The 19165-nt window shown below is 46.3% G+C and overlaps 1 protein-coding gene across 1 annotated transcript; it reads left to right on the top strand.

The window, feature by feature from the left end:
* The first annotated feature begins 683 nt into the window (after positions 1 to 683).
* Positions 684 to 7333, top strand: LOC147692297 (uncharacterized). The gene is made up of 2 exons (XM_086936768.1): positions 684 to 1078; positions 6531 to 7333. The coding sequence occupies exons 1-2, from the start codon at positions 898 to 900 to the stop codon at positions 7331 to 7333; spliced, it is 984 nt and encodes a 327-aa protein (XP_086792894.1). The 5' UTR covers positions 684 to 897.
* Positions 7334 to 19165: the final 11832 nt, after the last annotated feature.

Raw genomic sequence — 19165 nt, forward strand, 5'->3', positions numbered from 1 at the left:
CAGGTGCAGGGTGGGGGGAGAACCAGTCGCAGCTGGTTTTGGAGCACTGTGTTTACCTCAGCCACCCTTTCCATTCACCAGGCAGGCTAGGGTCATCAGTCGCACCACAGGGGGTGGAGCCAGCATTGTGTGGGAAAAACCCAGCCTCATTCAGGACCGAGGTGCACTCCTCCCCTCACATCAGCATGCTAATCTCTCCATTCACCACCGGGGCAGACCCACACAGACTCATGGGGCCTCATTTATGAAAAGTGACGCATCCTTGCGGAAACGCAAGGGTGCGTCACTTTTCCGTACGACACGCTGCGCCAGAAACTTGCGGCGCGGATGCGTCATATCTACGGAATGACGCACCGTGCCGCAAGCGGAGGCGCAAGGCGGGGAAAAGTCACGCAGACGCGGCCGTCCTGACGTAGCGAAAAGACACGCAAGTGCGGTAAAAATGCCGTAAGTCGCATTTGCGGAACGGCGCACGTGTACGCATCGCTGCGTCACTATTACGTTGCGTCAGAATCCGGAAAACGCCAAAAACACACGCATCTATCAGTAATTCTCCCGCAAATGGAAAAAATTCCCACCATGGAGCCTGAAGGACAGAGCAGCAGCCAAGGAAACCTGCCACATGGCAGCCAGGATGCCCAGCCTGCAACACAGGGAGAAACTCTTGGAAAGAGGAAGCGCAAAACAAATTTCAGTGCTGAGGAGAATGATACACTGATAAGTGAGGTAACAGACCACCAGCACCAGCTGTTTGCCAGTTCCAAATTGCCACTAGCCAAAAAAGAGGCCATTTGGCTGGACATATTGACCAAGGTGAACAGTGTGGGCCAATCTAGGCGGACAGTCATTGACCTAAAAAAACGGTGGAATGATATCAAGCGCCGCACTAAAGAAAAAATGGCCAAAAACCGGAAAGACTCTGGGCTTACAGGAGGAGGCAGCCCATCACAACAAGAAGAGCTGGATGACCTTGAGGAGCGGGTTGCAGCGGTCATCCCAGAGGAGTTGGTCGTTGGAATCTCAGGGCAGGACAGTGCACTGCATGAGGAACTGGAAGAGACACAGGAAGACACACAGGGTAAGTCCCTACAAGGGGAAATGTGCAAATAAGGTAATGTTGTGCTGTGCAGAAAGTAAGGTGGGTGGTTCAATTACTGACGTGTTGTGGAAAGCAGGGTCTACAAAATGTATTGTACCACGGACATGCACATGTTACATTTGGGAAACAGCTACCCCTGTGCAAGTAAACCTATATGTCCAAAGTGAAGTCCCAGCCCACTGCTGCACCTGACAAGTGCCACACGCAGGTGCAAAGATATAACTACCCTCCTGAAAAGAAAATCACACAACATCCTGCAACAGACCGAGTGTCACACTTGTATGACTTGGACTGCTACCACTGTGCTGGCAGGATGTAATTTTGTTCATGTAGTGGTGCCACAATGTGCCACACCCACAATAATAGGCCACAGACAGCCATCTAACATAGTACAACATATCATGTCATTGCATCATTACCACATTAAAGTGTCAGAAAGCGCACTTCCAGGGCTGTTGCTAAGGGTATACCCAGAAACATCTATGTCCAATTGACAATGTACAATAGGAACATCAAAATGTAACTATCATGCTGCGCAACAAAGATTTGCATGCCTTACACAGACTCTGTGTATGCATACCTGAATTAAAACGTAATCTCCCCTCCATGATAAAAACAACATATCTCTTTTGCATTCAAGTGGACACATAGAAAGGTTAAAAATCTGTTCATGACTGCATCATGCACGAATGTGTCCTTTCCATGCACACAAACACTGATCCCCTGCACAGCTGGACCCCCTGCAACATGGTGCAAGTCATGCCAAGCATTGTGTACCTGTGTTGTTGCGAAGGACAGGTGTGCTGCTGAGTATGGCCATGGGCCTGGTCACGATAATGTAGTTGTCGTAGTACATGGTCAACCTTGGCACATTAGAGTGCCTGCTCATTCTGAGTGTACCAGTGTATGGGTTAACAATGCCTCTTTGATGATTGTCGTGCTGCCACATGCAGGTGACACAGAAGTTGTCAGTGACAGTGATGGTGATGTCTGTAGCAGAGTTATGTCCTGGCAGGTGAGGTGGCATACAGGGTTGAAGGTGAGGAGGTACCTGACATTGTATACTTGCAGTGTTCAAGAGGAATAAACCTTTGTTCACAGTGTGTACCTGAGGCAGTCAAATGCAAACAGCGTACAGTATGGTAGCCGTTGTGTCATGCGATGACCATTTCAATGTATGCTGCACAATGTCAACTATGCAATGCATGTGTTCCAAAATAATATATACAAATTCTACTTCTTTGTGACACAATTATGTTGTGATTGAAGTCATACATGTGGTAATGTGTGTCACTATGTGAAAAAAATAAATATTTACAAATGTGAAAGAGTAATAAAAATGTTGTGCATTTATGTGTCAAACAATAACAATTGGTAGTGTCATGGGGGATAAATGTCTGAACTATTATTTGGATAGGTGTACATCATGAGAAATATGGGGTAACATCACAGATTATGAACCAATGCTGTGTACTTAATTTTTGGCTATGATAAATGGTGTGTGCAGCACTCACAAATCTGACTCCATTGTGTGTGTTGTGGTTGTTCATAAAGGTATTGAATGCTTCAGGTCTGGGTGTGTGGTGACAAGGAAACTCAATCCATGTACTCACTGAACTTTGAACAGTGTATTTAAAGTCTCCGCTGTGAAACACCTACTCTACAGTTGCAAAATGCCAAGTATGAACAATGAATGAAATGGAATGTCATGACACGGCATGTTTTGGTATAATGTATGTGCCTTTTTGTACAAGAGTGTCACACCTGTTGTCCATGGGGGCACAATGTCAAACATTGGCAATTGTGGAGGGAGAGCTGTGAGTTAACAAATGCAGGACAGAACAATCAATGTCTCATGGTTGCAGGGATGTGTGTGTGAGTGTGTGCAGCAAAACATATGGAGGCCCATTCACAGAATGAACTCAAGATTCAATTCTAATCTTACTACTATATAGTAATTCACAGCATGCACTTACTACTTTTTCACATTCACACAATGAACTTAATACTTTTGGCATTCACAGAAGTAATGATTTTGCCTAAAGTGTCTCTGAAGACAGACTTAAGATAGAGTAAAGGCAAAATCCTAACTCCTGTGAATACCAAAGTACTAAGTTCATTATGTGAATGCCCAAAGTACTAAGGGCCTTATTTATGAAGGCCTTGCGCCGCCGGTGCGTCACTTTTTCCCATGTAAAAAGTGACGCACCGGCGGCGCAAGGCCTTCATAAATAAGGCCCTAAGTGTATTCTATCAACACCAAAAAAGTATCAAGTTTACTATTGAGTTTCAAGTTTGTTTTGCAAATCCGGAACACATTGAGGGAAGTCACACCTCAAAGATGTGTCCCAGTTCTCTGCAGCCTATGCAACCCTGCCTTTGTGTCACGTGAAAGGAATCCGCCAGCCAGGCTCACTACTCTGAGTCAATCACAATGCTGTGAAGTGTTGGTGTCACTTGTAATAGTAAGTGGGACAATACATGCTGGAATGTTGGCCATGTTTGCCATGGATCCAGAAATCCAGCCTGTATACCTAACATGGAAGTGGGTATTACTGCTCTGGTCATCATAAGTGGTACCTGAGTCACCTTGGCAATATGCACATGAGCCACATTATGTAATATGGCCCCTACCCACCCTCCCATGCCATGATGACACATAGCATTATCACATCAGTCACTCATCCCTTCGGTCTCCATAATAAGTCATTTCAGTTCTCTCATCTGAGCCCACAATCCACATATGGTCTATGAACTACCACTAAGGCCACCACCCCTGTGTTCATGTGTTCCGTCATCACTGAATATTGTAAGTCGCAATTAGCCTACTCCATGTCAGCCGCTGTGCAAGCCCACAGCAGACGGATGTACATGGTGTGCTGAAGCCACGCCTATGGGAAGTCCAAATGTGCCCATCTGGGTCTCAAATGCAATCATTTCCAGCAGCAACTGATATACAGTCATTCACTGATGCAGCTCAGCCAGCCTCCATGCACTTATACATGGAAAACATTTGAGAATGACAACAGGCCTTTCCAAACATGACCCACAGACATTGCACATGCCTACACTGCTGACAAACCTCTAACACCACCCTGGTGTCAAACACAGCCTACACCAACGTTACTGCAAGTGAAAGTCACACCTGGATACACAACTGTGCATACCACACCTCCACACTCTGCAAGCCTAACAAACAGCACTACAGGGACACGGCATGATAGAGCACTGATCTCTAAGAAGCAAGAGGCACCAGCAGATACCTTTTGAAGAAATGTATAAACACCAAGACACCTGGGGCCTTATTTATGAAGGACTTGCGCCGCCGGTGCGTCACTTTTTACATGAGAAAAAGTGACGCATCGGCGCCGCAAGTCCTTCATGAATAAGGCCCCTGAAATGTAAAACACATACATGGCCCCAATGAGGGAGAACCACAAAAAAACAATCCTACATAATGGAAATTCCTGCCAACTAGGCAAGGTCCTGCATTTATACAAGAACCTATGCTGCAAAGCCACAGACATCACCCTGGCACTACAGACCTGTGATAAGTGTCCAACAAAGTTCACCATAAACAACAACAATTTCACTACAATAACTTTCCCGTACACATGAGATGCCACAGGCAGCACCACCCACACCTCTCAAAACACAACAGCCATACTACCATACCCACCGGGACACCAGTCACAGCTCAATGCACCCCCTCCAACATGAGATACAGCCACCTGTGAGATCACTATAGCCCTGTCCTCATTACATCAACAACAGCACCAAGATCACCCTATTCACAGCCACAGGTGACATCTCCACCCTCCGGGACCAGGAGCTGTGAGTGTGCTCCAACACAGACTAACACCACACAGATTTGCCACACTACATGATGCAGGATTCTAAGGAACATTGCTCAACTGGGTCACTCACCCCACCAAGAGGTTCAAGGATCAGACTGACAACCTTCGCCTTAAAATGCACTTAATTCCAATGCTGAATGCAAGAGGGACCATCTATGTGTCTGACCCCTGTCAACATCAACAGGGCTGCCTCAGCACCATATGAAACCAAACACAGCCTCAACATTGTATCCATTGCTGATGACAGACTACTCATACTCTCTCACACCTAAGACTACACCAACTAAACACATGAAAAACAGTGAGGAATGCAGTACGTCCCAGTCTGCATCAACCATAGCTGCATGTAATCAAAATCAGAGAATACTGAATTCTGTGTCCTTGGAACAACTCCTTCAGCATGTGAAAACACATGTTGCATCTACCACTCTGATGGGAAGGGGCTGCCACTAACGCTCAAAGAGATACGTCTTGATGAGTCCTCTGAATGGGAGTAGGTCCTGGGTGTGCCGTAGATGGCCTGGGAGTGCAAGGTCTTGGCGGTGAGGTAGGACAGGGAACTGCTGCTGGAGGTTGGTCATCAGATGCGGTGGACAGCGGTGAGGGGTAGGCTGGTGGAGTGGACGTGGCGTGTGGGGGTGTAGAAGGTGAGTCTGCTGCACATGTAGGGTTGCCCGGCCTAATGGAGTGCATTGTGTGTCTGGTTGTGGAGCTTCAAGCTGATCCACTTGCTGATGGGGAACCAGTGTAGGTCTCACATTTGGGGGATGATGTTGCTGCGGTGGGGGACGTTGACAATCAATGAGCCGTAAGTGCATTGGATGTGTTGCAGTAGTAGTAGGTCTATTTCAGGGAATCCTGCCTACAGTGCATTGCAGTAGTCCAGTCTGCTGGTGCTCAGGGCCTGTGTCACAGTTATTTTTGTCTGGGGTGGGGATCCACTTGTGGATCCTGCATAGCATGTGGAGGCAGTTGTAGCATGAGGGGAAGATGGCGTTGACCTGCTCAGACATGGAGAGGGAGGAGTACTGGAAGTATTGTAAGTTGCGTGTATGGTCAGTGAGTGTTGTTGCTGTTCCCAGTGTGGTTGCGCGACAGGAGTAGTCCCAGGCTCAGGGTGTGGGTCCGAGGATGATGACCTGTGTCATCTCCAAGTACAGTTTCACACTGCTGCTCCTCATCCAGTTGGTGAGGGACTTCATTTCCACGTGGAGGTTTGTTCATGGTGTGTGTGGGTCCCTGGTGATGGAGTGCAAAATGCCACATGCACTTCCTACTGTGCTGGAATGTGTCCCCAATACACACCAACTAAACAGACATCAGGACATGCACTCAAGTAGAATGTTGCAAGTGTGCAAGCACTGTCTGCCCATGTGCCATGTTTTTTTGTAAAGTTCGTATCCATCAAATGATTAATGCCATGTCACTTTTTGTACACATGAGTGATGATGTGTCGCTTGAGCTTTGACATGTTGAAACACAGCAAAGTCAAAAATGGTAGATGACTCTAAATTGTGCATTTGTACACCACATGTCAGACATGATCATAAACCTACATCTACTTTTGATTTCAGGCCATGGTACACCTAATCTGGAGCTGGAAGCCATGTTTGAAACGGACAATGAGGGTGGTGAAAGTGTAACCAGTATGGGCCCAGAAATCATCCAGGACATAATCCAATCACTACAAACTCCCCCTCCACCCACAAGAAGGCAAAGCAGCCCAGTGGGATCTCCGGTTGGCCAACAGGGAAGCACTCCTATGCCACCTCCCACAACATCTGTGCCTCACCAGTCGCCAAACACACTAAATACATTTGAACAGCGTGTAGTGGATGTGCAGAGTCAGTTGGCACAGGAGGTGCGTAAGGGCATTGAGAGCATGGCAGGGACCCTAGAGGGAGTGCTCCGGTGCCTAACCTCAAATCCTGCCAGTGCGGAAACTGGTAGCACCACTGAAGCACCACCACGCACTTTGTTTGACGCCATGACAGAAATTTCAGAAGTCATGCAGCAGAGACACAGACTAATGCCCACCACAAGTGCCAGCTCTGAGGTGGCCAGCACTCTGAAGGAAATACAGGACACCCTCAAGCAAATGACAGCCAAACAGGATGAATACCTCACTAAATTGGCTGACTATCAACGAGATGTGACAGCTGTGCTTGAGAGCCAGCAAATAATGCTGAATGCATTTATGCGGTACCTGATGGGCATTGAACATGTTCCAGGTCAAACACCATCGACATCTGCAGTCCATGAAGTGGCTATGCCTACTGTGTCGACTGCCCCACTGGTCACACCATCAGCTGTGACAAACCCATCTGATGAAGATGAATCAGAAGATTTCCCAGTCCTCCGCAGAACAATGCGTTAGAAGCACATATTGTCAGTGTTATATCTTTGTAATGATGTAATGTTCTATGGTCTCTGTGCTCACAGGATTCCTGAGTGTGGAATCCAGGGGGCAGTACACAGATAAACAGTTACTGTGAGAGTTGGTCCTTGGATCTCCCTGTGGTTGTTACTTTGAATAAACTACGTTTTCTTCTACAATCCACTGTACTTCAAGTCATTACAGTCAGGAGTCGGATTTTCCTTCACGAGCAATTGTTGTCATCACAAACTACATGTTCCACAAACCCTGTGATCTGGGTGGAGTACATAAGGGTGGAACCTACGGAGAAAGACGTAGGATTAATTTTGTACCTGACCCGTAGGTGGAGTAGGAGGTTCATCCTTGGGAGTGCGTGTTCCTTGTGTTTCCTTGTCTTGGTCCTCTCTCCTGCTCCATGACAAACAGCATCAAGAGGTCCCTCCTAGACGCCACAGCAAAATCCACACAATCCTCAAAGTTGGTCACACTGCCAATCCATAGACAATATACATTGCTTCATTTCCAGAAACAATGTTCCACAACACACTAGCTGCCACACTCCACTATGGCATGCGGCAAGGTAATACACCACACTGGATTGTCTCCTCCCTTGCAGAGCAGATGATTCTGCATAACACATTTCACTGTACAACACACAGAGTACTGATGCTGAGTCCCTCAGTGACTGTCCATCAGTACCTTTGTCTACTATGTGTACATGGCCCCACTTGCTGAGAACATCAGTGGACATGGACTCTGCATATTACCCTACGCCTAATACACCCAGCTCTGCCTCTCCCTCACCAAGGTACACAACATCACAGGACACAACCACAATGGATGCAAGATGTGCCAACAAGTATGTGCCTCAGCTGGACAAATCTCCATTTGTTGTCAAAAGAGGACATCACCCTCACAACAACCACTACCACATGGGACTATACCTGGGGGTACCCTGGGCTGGATAAACAGGTCCCGGTCCCGAGGGTGAATAGGCGTACCTGCAGGAGACGGGCGCCGTGGGCGATGTGCCAAATGCGCCGTCCCCTCCCTCCCGCGGTCTATGGGGTGGATTTTCATCCCTGGTGAAGTGCTTTTATTTTTTGTCTCTAAATTTTAGAGGCTGGAGGTGTGTGCGTCCTACCTTCGGGTGGTGAAGCCCACCCCCTTTGTTTTTGCACTTCACAGACTTTTAACTTTCAAGTCCTCTGGTTGGGTGGGCCTTAGAGTGCCCATACCGCCGAGGTTTACACTCTAGGTCCTGACGAATGCCAGGTTAATTATACCACATTGGCTGAAACATGTTCATGTTGACCATTCACATTGTCACTTAATGCTAGTGGGAGTAGACCATTCAATTAGTTGGCCCTACTCACCAACACATTTTTTAACCTTGTCCTTGATGATCTTTGATTAAAATTAATTTTTTGATACATACAAGGCAATTTTAAGTCACCACTTCACACTATCCACTTAATTTTTCACATAGCCCTCCCACCTTCACAAGACCAGCTCCGCAGTAATTCTGGCGTCGCAGCACACCGGGGTGGCATTCGGTCACACCCGGTGGGGCCCGATGATGAAGCAAGTCACCGACCAGGTCGGTGAGTGAGGGCTTTCCTAACAAACTAAATGGGCTTTGTTGGTTCCTTGTGCTCTGTGCTTTTTTCCACCTCAAACAGAACAGGAACACTCTTTTGTTGTTGATGTATAAACAGTTCACCACTCATATGTCTAACACAAACTATACATTGTACAGAACACATCCCTCACCCTGTCAGTATGGATACTAGTAGTATCCTCACCATAGTACTTCACCCTCTGCAAACTGTGCAAGAGCATCAAAATTATTGTCAACTGATGCATTGATTAGACCTGCCACACATCCATCTTCATCATCCGGTTCTATGTTAATGGCCTCAATATCAGTATCAAAAATACCCTCCGGACAAAATTGATTAACGTCCAGACAACCGTAGGTAGACGTTCCCAGTGGCTCACATGATTATACCACTACCGCCAGCACATACAGGAGCACTACTGCATCCACACCCATACAGATATACTGACACTAAAGGAGTTCACACACGCCTACACAGTCAGCCACAACCCTGGGCAAGCAAACCTCTACCAATGAATCTGCTTCTAGGCCCACAAGACATACGTCTGCAATACAGACCTAGCCATGGTCACATTTCCCTGCATCTACATAGCCAGCTTGTTAACCAGCTTTCTTTTCCACTTGCAGGAAAGACGTGGGTCATACTGGCCCTCAGCATTGTGAAACACTGCAAACATTGAGCTACAGTCTCAATACCAGGTGGCCCAATTAATGACGGCCATTGTGCCATCTGACCCTCACTTGTTGTGACGTTGTGTGACGCCTAACCCTGCCTAATAGTCATCATCCATCACCAAGGCACATGGTCATGCGATAATGCAGCATGCATCAAATCTGACCCTTACACGCCTTGTTCTGCGTTACAGGCACGTGCAATGGGTGTTGCTGGGTGCCTTGCCAACAACATCCATTTGCTGTTCACACTGGCCCAGATGTAATAGGAACATGAAATGGTAAGCTTTGTCCAGAAATACACTGACCCAAGGCAGGCTTGACGAAGGCTCAATGTTGAGAATTATGAAGAAGTCTACTTGTCTCACCTTTATCACACAATGCAGTACATATTGTAAGAGGAGGAGCCCGTTGTGATGATTGATTAACTGAGAGGTGTCCGTTCATGTACAAGTCTGATGGTTCCCGCAAGGCAGACACACTTGCCCCATTGTGCAAAGGTGACTGCGTTAGCGAAGAACAGGACATTGTACAACAGTGATGGTGAGAACAACAGGACTGCGCTGTATCTTGCAGACATGGCACGGTCCTGCCCTCCCTCCTGCAAAAGGGTAGCGCAACTGGAAGGGCTGCTGTGCTCCACTATGGAGAAACGTAATGAAAGACGTCCCACAATCTTTACACATGATTGTTGTTCACATGGGCTCACCTGAGACGCATTAGCTAAAGTCCCTCAAGGGTGAGTATTGGCCTGTATGAATTAGTGATAGTGTAAGAACAACTGGCTTAGAATAGCCAACACGTAATGGTAATCTCAGATATGAGATCATTGTTGACATTCCTTGTCCAGCAAGGATAACGCTCACCCAGAACTTATTTCACAACTTCATATGCCTACAAGTCAGAGTCATTGTGAAAGATAAATATGATTTATTTGCAAAAAAAGTTCACACTAAATAAAATCTATGCTAAACTACACTACACTTATCAAAACTATAAATCACATCCTAAACTAAGCTAATCTAAGGCGCTAACATCTACACTTATCTTGTCTAACTTATCCTATACCTACCTCACACATACTACACAGCACACAGATGACCCCCCACCCCCTATTCAACAATCACACATCAGGCACACATACACTTAATCTAAACACATACTAATTAACCTATCTAACTAAACAAGTATATATTTTTTTTGATTTTTTTAAATTTTTCTAAACATTTAACATACACTATACATCAACCCCCCACCCACTCCTAATAACTTAACACTTATCCTAACACTATTCCTAAGTACTAAAACTATCCTAATAAATATCTGACTACTTTAACATTTAAACAAGAACAAGGTCCGTAACTTGACAGGTCGTACACCATGTCATCAACAACCACAGTTCTGCAATGTCGTTATTCCTGCTCGTCCATTGCAGCAATGGTGGCCTTCAAGTCAGCAACCATGGACAACAGGGTGGCCAGCTGCAGCTGCATGCCCGCAACCTGCAAAGTCAACTCCTTTTGGCCCTTTTCAAAAGTGTCCATCTTGGCCTCTATTTTGTCTATCTTGGCCATCAGGAGCACACCGTCAATATCAGCCTGCGCACAAGCCTGTTTAGGTGGGGCTACTGCAGCTCCACCTGTCATTGTCCCAAGGGCCTGTGCAATGTTGGTTCCTGATTTAGGATGAGTGCTTGTCACTGGGCTCAGATTAGAGGCATGTCCAGATGTGGAACAACCTGCTGATCCTGCAGATTGACTATCCATTTGGGGGTCTACATCTGCATGTGAGCCAGTTGCTGGTCCAGACTCAATGTGTGACCTTTTCCCCTTTAGATTCCTGCTCCGCATTTTGCATGGGGAAGTGGGAGTTGGTGATCTCCAGGCCCCTTCAGCACGTAAAGCATCATGTCGGCGTCCCATCTGTCGGAATGCACGACCAACATTGCGTATGTGTCTGTATCTTTCCAGACGGATGCGATACTGCCTCTCCTCATCTTGTGACATGTTGTCTGTAATGGAGCAATGACATCCACATCAGTCTGCACTTACACATTGACACCTGTACACATGCACATTATGCGATCTTCAGAACATTTTGGCAAGGGCCTATCGTTAACAGGGCATCTATTTCAAAGCATGGGGTCATCATCATCGATTGTCATACACAGGGATGCTAAGTGATGTTGCGTAATACCTAAGATGATAATCACTGTAGATGACATGTAAGGCATCAATACATATGAGATGGTACATTCAAATACATTTGTCCTGGGCATGAACCCAATGCCCCCCATTCACATATGCAAGCTCCTTCTCAACATGATGCAAGAGCATCTGTGTGCAGGCAAGTTATCTCTCGGCATTGTAATTTGACACTTCATACGCAGATACAAAGCAAGGTATAGGGACCATCAGCACTGTATGCTGCACAAGGCAACACACATGTGAAAAGCACCATGTAAACAAAACATGGGCACATTAGCATTGTATTGGAAGGAGAAACACAGGTGTGCACTGCAATAGATTTGGGGACTGACTCCTATCATGTGACTCTTGTACATGGGGTGCTGCTTGGTAGTAAATATGTGGTGTGTTTTCACACAAGGCAACACACACTGCACAACACTTCCATGGTAGACGCTTCTTGACAGGGGACAACATATAGACAGCATCAAGGGCTGGTATGTGGATTGACTATGCATGATCATTGATGCAATGCACATTTAAGCACATGTACATCATACCATATCAACTACTGATGTCAATAGGGAATTGTGCCGGTGACCCTTTCAGTAGCATAGGTAAGTGCATGACTGTTGTGCTAATTAATGATGGACTTGCAGCACTGTTCCATCCCTATTACAATGGCAAGTACTGACACACGTGGGGCACAAGCAAGTTGAACTTGTAGGAGGAATATCTATGTACTACTACAATGAGCATGTCTCATGTAGCCATGGTATGAATACACTGACTGTCACGTACCCCAAGGGTCCTTGCTCAGCACAACAGTCTTCGACATCTCCATGAGCACACTTGCCACCATTGCATACACACACCACCACAACATAATATCCAATGCCAATGACACCCATCTGGTACTGTGCCTCACCCAAGACCCAGCCACAACCAAACACAACCAACATGAAGGAAAGATAGCCACTGCAGAATGGAAGAAGGTCAGTCAGCAGATACTGTAGACACACAATACAGAGGTTCTCAGCCTTGGCTAATCAACTAGCGCCAGGGACGCCGCCTATTGGTCAACAACAATGGTCACTGCAACAACACCCACGGACCATACACCCCACTTGGGATTTTTCCAGGTCTACTCACTCACAACTAACAAACAAGTGGACATCATGTCATCCTTCTGAATTTTCACCCTGCGCATGGTCCAATAGATATTCAGGTGGATCACCATGGGAACGTGTGAGACGGTCAGCCAGGCCATCATCGACACCCAACTGTACAAGGGGAATGCCCCATACACAGGAATCAATGCCAGACTTCACTTAGAACTACTACCCATAGTGAAAGCATCGGCACAACTCTTCTACGACATCCTTCATCACTGCAGCATTTCTACAGGCCAAAATGACCAACACTGGATCACCGTCAACACAAGGATCACGTTGAGGCTCCTCACACACACACACACGCACACACACATGACATGGGCCCAGAATGACTCCTCAAGGGGCTCTTGTTCTCTGATCCTACCGGCCACCTCTGCTCCACCAGCCTCCCACTAGCCACCATACCAAGGATTGACTGCTCCACCACTGGAGGTAGATCACCCTCCTACCTGGCCACAAAGACATGAAACACCCTTGGGGCACAACTACGACAGACCAGGACCATCTTACCTTCATTTAATAACTGAAGACCTAACTATTTCATGAGTAGCAGCACACCCCCTCCCTTCAGTGACTTGAGACCCTCACACCTGAGTATGGTGCTCTATGGAGGGCTAGATGTATTTTTTGAATGTGGTCTATTTTTGTGTGATGTATACTTACAGCAGCACAATTAGTGTTACTGTGTACCATGCACACTGTAACACCTCATACATGTGACCCTAATATTTGTGTTCATGCATTTCCACATGGTGCCATTGAGTCATTGACACTTCCATGCACATGTGATGTGTAAACAGGATGCATGCAAGAATGATGCATTTCGACTGTCTGCATACATGTCATGCATGAGGAGACATTGTAAGCATACAGACAAAGATAGTAATGATTTCACACTCACCAGTGGCCTTAGGATCCTTGAAGGACTCCACCTCTTCCCTTGTGTATGGTGGTGGCCCACCTACAAGTGAAAGACAATATACCAGAATGTCAGCGTATGCAGCATATTTCCACACAGTACAGACATTACATGAGAGTCAGTTGTATCCTCAAGATTGGTTTACGTGCGTCCCATGAGTCAACGTACATCAGACAACAGTCTGTGGCTAACTGCTTCACATGTGAAGCACACTCTTGCACTGCATGTATTACACACATGTGATCCCTTGTTTGTGTTGTCACATTGAGATGGCATTTGCTAAAAATCTGCACACTAGGTCCATTGAGAAAATATGTCATTGTCATGTAGATGTATGTGATTGTGCTTTGAAGAATGTATTTAAACCGTATGGGATACCTTCCTGTACATCAATGGTCAAACTGCATACACATGTGTTGTTGTGTGCTGCACAATGCAGCTGCACACAGGGAAATATGACATACATGGATACATTTATACTTCACTCCCTGTGGCGCCTCACTTACACCTCCCCAGGGCAGGCATGTGCTTTTTGCGCTGCCTCACACTCGTACATCTCTGGCCTTATCTTCATAGGTCTTGCGCCGCCAGAGCGTTACTTTGACACATGTTAATGAGTGTTGCTGCGGCGCCAGAAGGCCTTCATTACAGAGGGCCCTGGTGCATTGACTAAGGTCCATGGATGTTGGTGTGAAGATGGCAAAGAACACACATTGCACGCCCGTTTGACACATAACAATGCATTGAAAGTGCTGACCTTTATCATGCATCATTATGCCTCAATGAGCGGCATAGTCCAGCATGGTGAAGATCAATCTTGCTTGTGCGTTACCACTACGTCAGTAGAGGCCATGTGTATCATGCCTTTTGTGAATTGCTAAGTCTGACAATTGCAGGATTTTGCCGTTGGAGCATTTCAAACTGACTACGTCCATGGCTTAGGATGTATGACACATTTTGCATTTACGGAATTTGAACATTTTTGTGAACAACAATTTGCCATAGCATGTTGGTACTTGCAAATTTGCTATTAGTTAAGTGCTATGGGCCTCATTTATGACTTTTTGCCGTAGGGAAGCGTAGCAGGCCTTCCAGCTGCGCTTCCCTATGGCAAAAGAAAAGGGCAGAAATGCGCCATATCTATTAGATACGGCGCATTCCTGTCCTTTTCCCCTGCGCTGGTGCACAATGTGCTGCCTGCGCCAGCACAGGCACCCTTGCACAATGGTGCAAGGGTGGCTGCGTTGCGGGGAAGATCATTTTTGTACAGGAAGGTAAACCTTTCAGTACAAAAATAAGCACAAGAGCCTTTTCCTCTTTCTATGTGTGCTGCAGAATGCAGCACACATGGAAAAAGGAAATACGAGGAGAAATAATGACATTTCTCCCTGTTGCGCCTCCCTTACGCCTCCCCTGGGGAGGCGCAAGCTTTTGGCACTGCTTCAGAGGTACGATTTCTGGTACATGTGGGGCAGTGTCAAAAGGGCATGGTTGTTGCTGGGAACGCCCCCAGCAACACCCATTGCACGCCCCTTTAACGCAGAACACTGCGTTACAGGGACTGATATTTATCAGGCAGCAGTACGCCACCAAGACTGGCGTACTGCTGCCTGATATATACCACGCAGGCTTCTGCGCCACAGAACATCATGAAAAGTGATTTTTCGATGGCGCAAGGGGCCGCGTTAATGATGGCCTATGTATGTGTTATTTTTGTGTATCAAATCATGTTTCAGATGTCGCTAATTGACAACAACCTGTATTTGATGGTAAGTAGCTATTTTAGGTAAATATGCTCCATTGCACATTTTTGAAGGTGCCAGGTGATGCACACACATGGCCATAGTGCATGTATGTGCACCATATGCACACACATCATTATGATGGGTCCAGCAGGGTTTTTTTGAGAAACACCTGCACCCTTTGGAGAAATCACAATGGCTGATTTGCTATTACAGTATTTATTGAAAAGTGATTCCTATGTCCCTCCTGGGCCATGGGAATGAATTTTGATTGATCCCTTACTTACATATTAGAAAATGCAAAGTAGCAACTATGGGAGATTATCGTATTCCTACAAAGTATTGATTTTTCTTTATACATACCATTTTGCAAAGAAAAAAAAGCAATTACATTAGAACCTACATTTATTTGTTTAGAAAGGGTTTGTTGATAGATATGGCCCTATGTCTGACTTTACAGGGGCACAAGGGGATCATCAGTGAGGCCCCTGTGGTTTGACATTTGGTTTGCTTTACCTTAGGATACCGTTGTGAATACATAAAATAAATATATATTGACTTACCAATTGTTCCATCAACCTCAATGCCAAGGTGGTCCAGGAGATCCTGCTCACGGTTAATGAGGTCTGCCCACCGGTGTTTGTACTGTCTGAGAGTCCGGTCCACTCCAAACATTCGCAACATCTGGTACCGGACCCTCTCCCACCTGAGCTTCCTTTCTTGGGTTGGGTAACCCTGCACTACCCTGCCTCCACTCCCAATCATATTTGGGAGGTAGTGGAGTATCAGCCACAGTAGCCCCCCATACTCCTTCTCACTGAGGTTCCTAGACCTGGGTGGCATTGTGACAAAGCACAAGCCACGCTGTGTAAATGCCACAAATAAAATTTTGCTGACACAGAACTACAAAAAGTACACAATTTCTCCACTTAACAGTACACTACTCCCCCTATTCCTAACTATGTAACAACCCCTAAACAGAACAGTAATCCCCCTATGAAAAAAGTTTTAAAAACCCCTAAACAGACAGACACCCCTTGACACACAAGACACAGTTCCCTGTAGATAATACACGTTCCCTGTAGATAATATACAGGGCAGTGAAGCCCTTGGCTTCACTCTTCAGCTCTCATCTTCCCAGGCTTGTACTGGTATCCTTGTTTACAGACCACCAGGCTCGGTGGGGCCGTTTTTAGAAGAACTGCAGGCAGCCCTATCGACCCCATGCCTTAGGTCCAATCATTGCTTTCTATTGGGTGACTTAAATATTCATATGGACAACAGCTCAGATCCGGACACTCAAAAACTGTTAGATATTACTTCCGTGCTTGGCCTATCTCCTTATGTGGCCGGACCGTCTCATAATAAAGGCCACACGTTGGACCAGATCTTCTCTACTCTTCCCATCTGTGTTGACCCTCCCATGGCAGTTTTGTGGTCAGATCATTTTCTCATCACTTTTTCCATCCCTGTCATGGCTTCATCACGGTCCAAACCTGTTGGGTCGTTAAAGCATCTCTCTAAATCTTTCCATCTTCTGACTAGAGAGATGCTATCAAATGCTTTAACTAACTTCCCTTGTCCCACCTCTGACAATGTAGAGGATTACACTGCTCTCTTTCATAACTGGCTCACAGATCGTCTAGAGAGCTTGGTTCCGGCCAAGAAACAAAATTCTGCCGATAAGAGAACATCTGCCCCTTGGTTTACCCCTCATTTAAAAAAAGCACGACAAGATCTTAAAAAAGCAGAAAGAGCATGGAGGCGATCTTATGATCATACTGAGAGGCTAAATTTCAAGACGCTAACTCGAGCCTACCATAAATCCATTTGGGAAGGTAATAAATCCTATCTGGAATCTAGAATTAATGAAGCGGAGCATTCTTGCAAGGAAATTTTCAGGGTGGTAAAAGATTTCACTTCTCCTTCTGCTTATATTCCGACCCATGCTCACTCTGAAGCTTGGCTGAAGGAATTGGCTGTCTATTTTGTACAGAAAATTACCACTATTCAAGAATCTCTCCAGGCCACTTTTCAGCAGCATACGATGAGTCTGGGGTGTCCCTTGCCAGACCATGGTCCCTTCCTGTGTGATTTTCCCCCATTAGATCACGAGAGTTCTCTTGATATCTTGACAAGTCTTAAATCCGGATCTCCACAGGATCCTTGCCCTGCCAAGTGTCTAGCAAATATGGCACCTGTTCTAAATGACCTGGTAAATCCCATCTTGAATCTGTCGCTCTCTTCCGGGGTAGTTCCCAAAGCTTGGAAGAGCGCCATGATCCTGCCACTCATTAAAAAACCAGCGCTCGACCCTTCAGTCCATGCGAATTATAGACCCATCTCCCTACTCCCTGCTCTGGCGAAAGTGACTGAGAGGTTTGTTCACAGATCTATTTCTAATTTCATCGAGGAAAAGGGTCTGTTGCATAGCACTCAATCTGGCTTCCGTGCAAATTTCAGCACGGAGACCGCGCTCCTTGAAGTCACAGATGCCATCAGGGAGGAGTTGGATGTTGGAAAAAAAGTGGTACTGATTATGCTAGACCTGTCGGCGGCTTTCGACACCGTTCCCCACGCACTTCTTCTTTCCAGACTCTGGGACTTTGGTCTGCAGGGAACGGTGTGGAATTGGCTTAAATCCTTCTTAGCCGACCGCCGGCAGACAATCTGGGCGCCTCCTTACTCCGCCGAAATGTCACCGCTTGAAGTGGGGGTTCCTCAAGGTTCCATCCTGAGCCCCCTCCTTTTTAACATCTTTATGGCCCCCCTGGCGTTGACGGCGGAGTCTTTCGGCGCCCGGATTGTCACCTATGCTGATGACACCCAGCTCCTCTTTGTAAGCAACAAAGATGGCTTGTTTGACGGTGCCCAAGTCAAGGACTGTTTGAGCGCTGTTTTTGAGTGGTTTGGACGTCATGGGCTGAAGTGCAACTCCGACAAGTCGGAGTTGCTCTTCTTTGGCTGTACCTCTGAGCCTGATTGGAAACCCTGGTGGCCGCAAGATATGTTTCCTCCCACTAGTTCGTCTTTGAAAGCCAAAAATTTGGGAGTTATGATTGACAACGAGCTATCTTTCGGACCGCATATTTCATCTCTTACTGGGAAATGTTTCGGTATCCTTCTGATGCTTCGTAAATTCCTCCCTCTAGTTTCTATCCAGCACAGAAAAATCATTGTCCAGGCTCTGATTGGCTCTAGGCTGGATTATGCTAATGTTTTGTTTCTGGGACTTCCCAAATATCTGGTCAGGCGTCTGCAAATCGCCCAGAATTCTGCAGCCCGAGCCATCTTTGGTCTTCCAAGAAAAGCCAGAGCCACTGATCTTCTCTCAACACTACACTGGCTTCCAATTGCTAAAAGGATTCTGTTTAAAACTTTGACCACGACTTTCAAGGCCTTACATGGCATAGGCCCCAAATATATTTCCAAACGATTGTCCTGGTATAACCCCCCCAGATCTCTCAGATCTTCGTCCCTATCAAAAATGAGTATTCCCATTATCAAGCGTGCTAGA

This window comes from Lissotriton vulgaris, chromosome 9 (genome assembly GCF_964263255.1).
Source record: "Lissotriton vulgaris chromosome 9, aLisVul1.2, whole genome shotgun sequence".
Taxonomy (NCBI): domain Eukaryota; kingdom Metazoa; phylum Chordata; class Amphibia; order Caudata; family Salamandridae; genus Lissotriton; species Lissotriton vulgaris.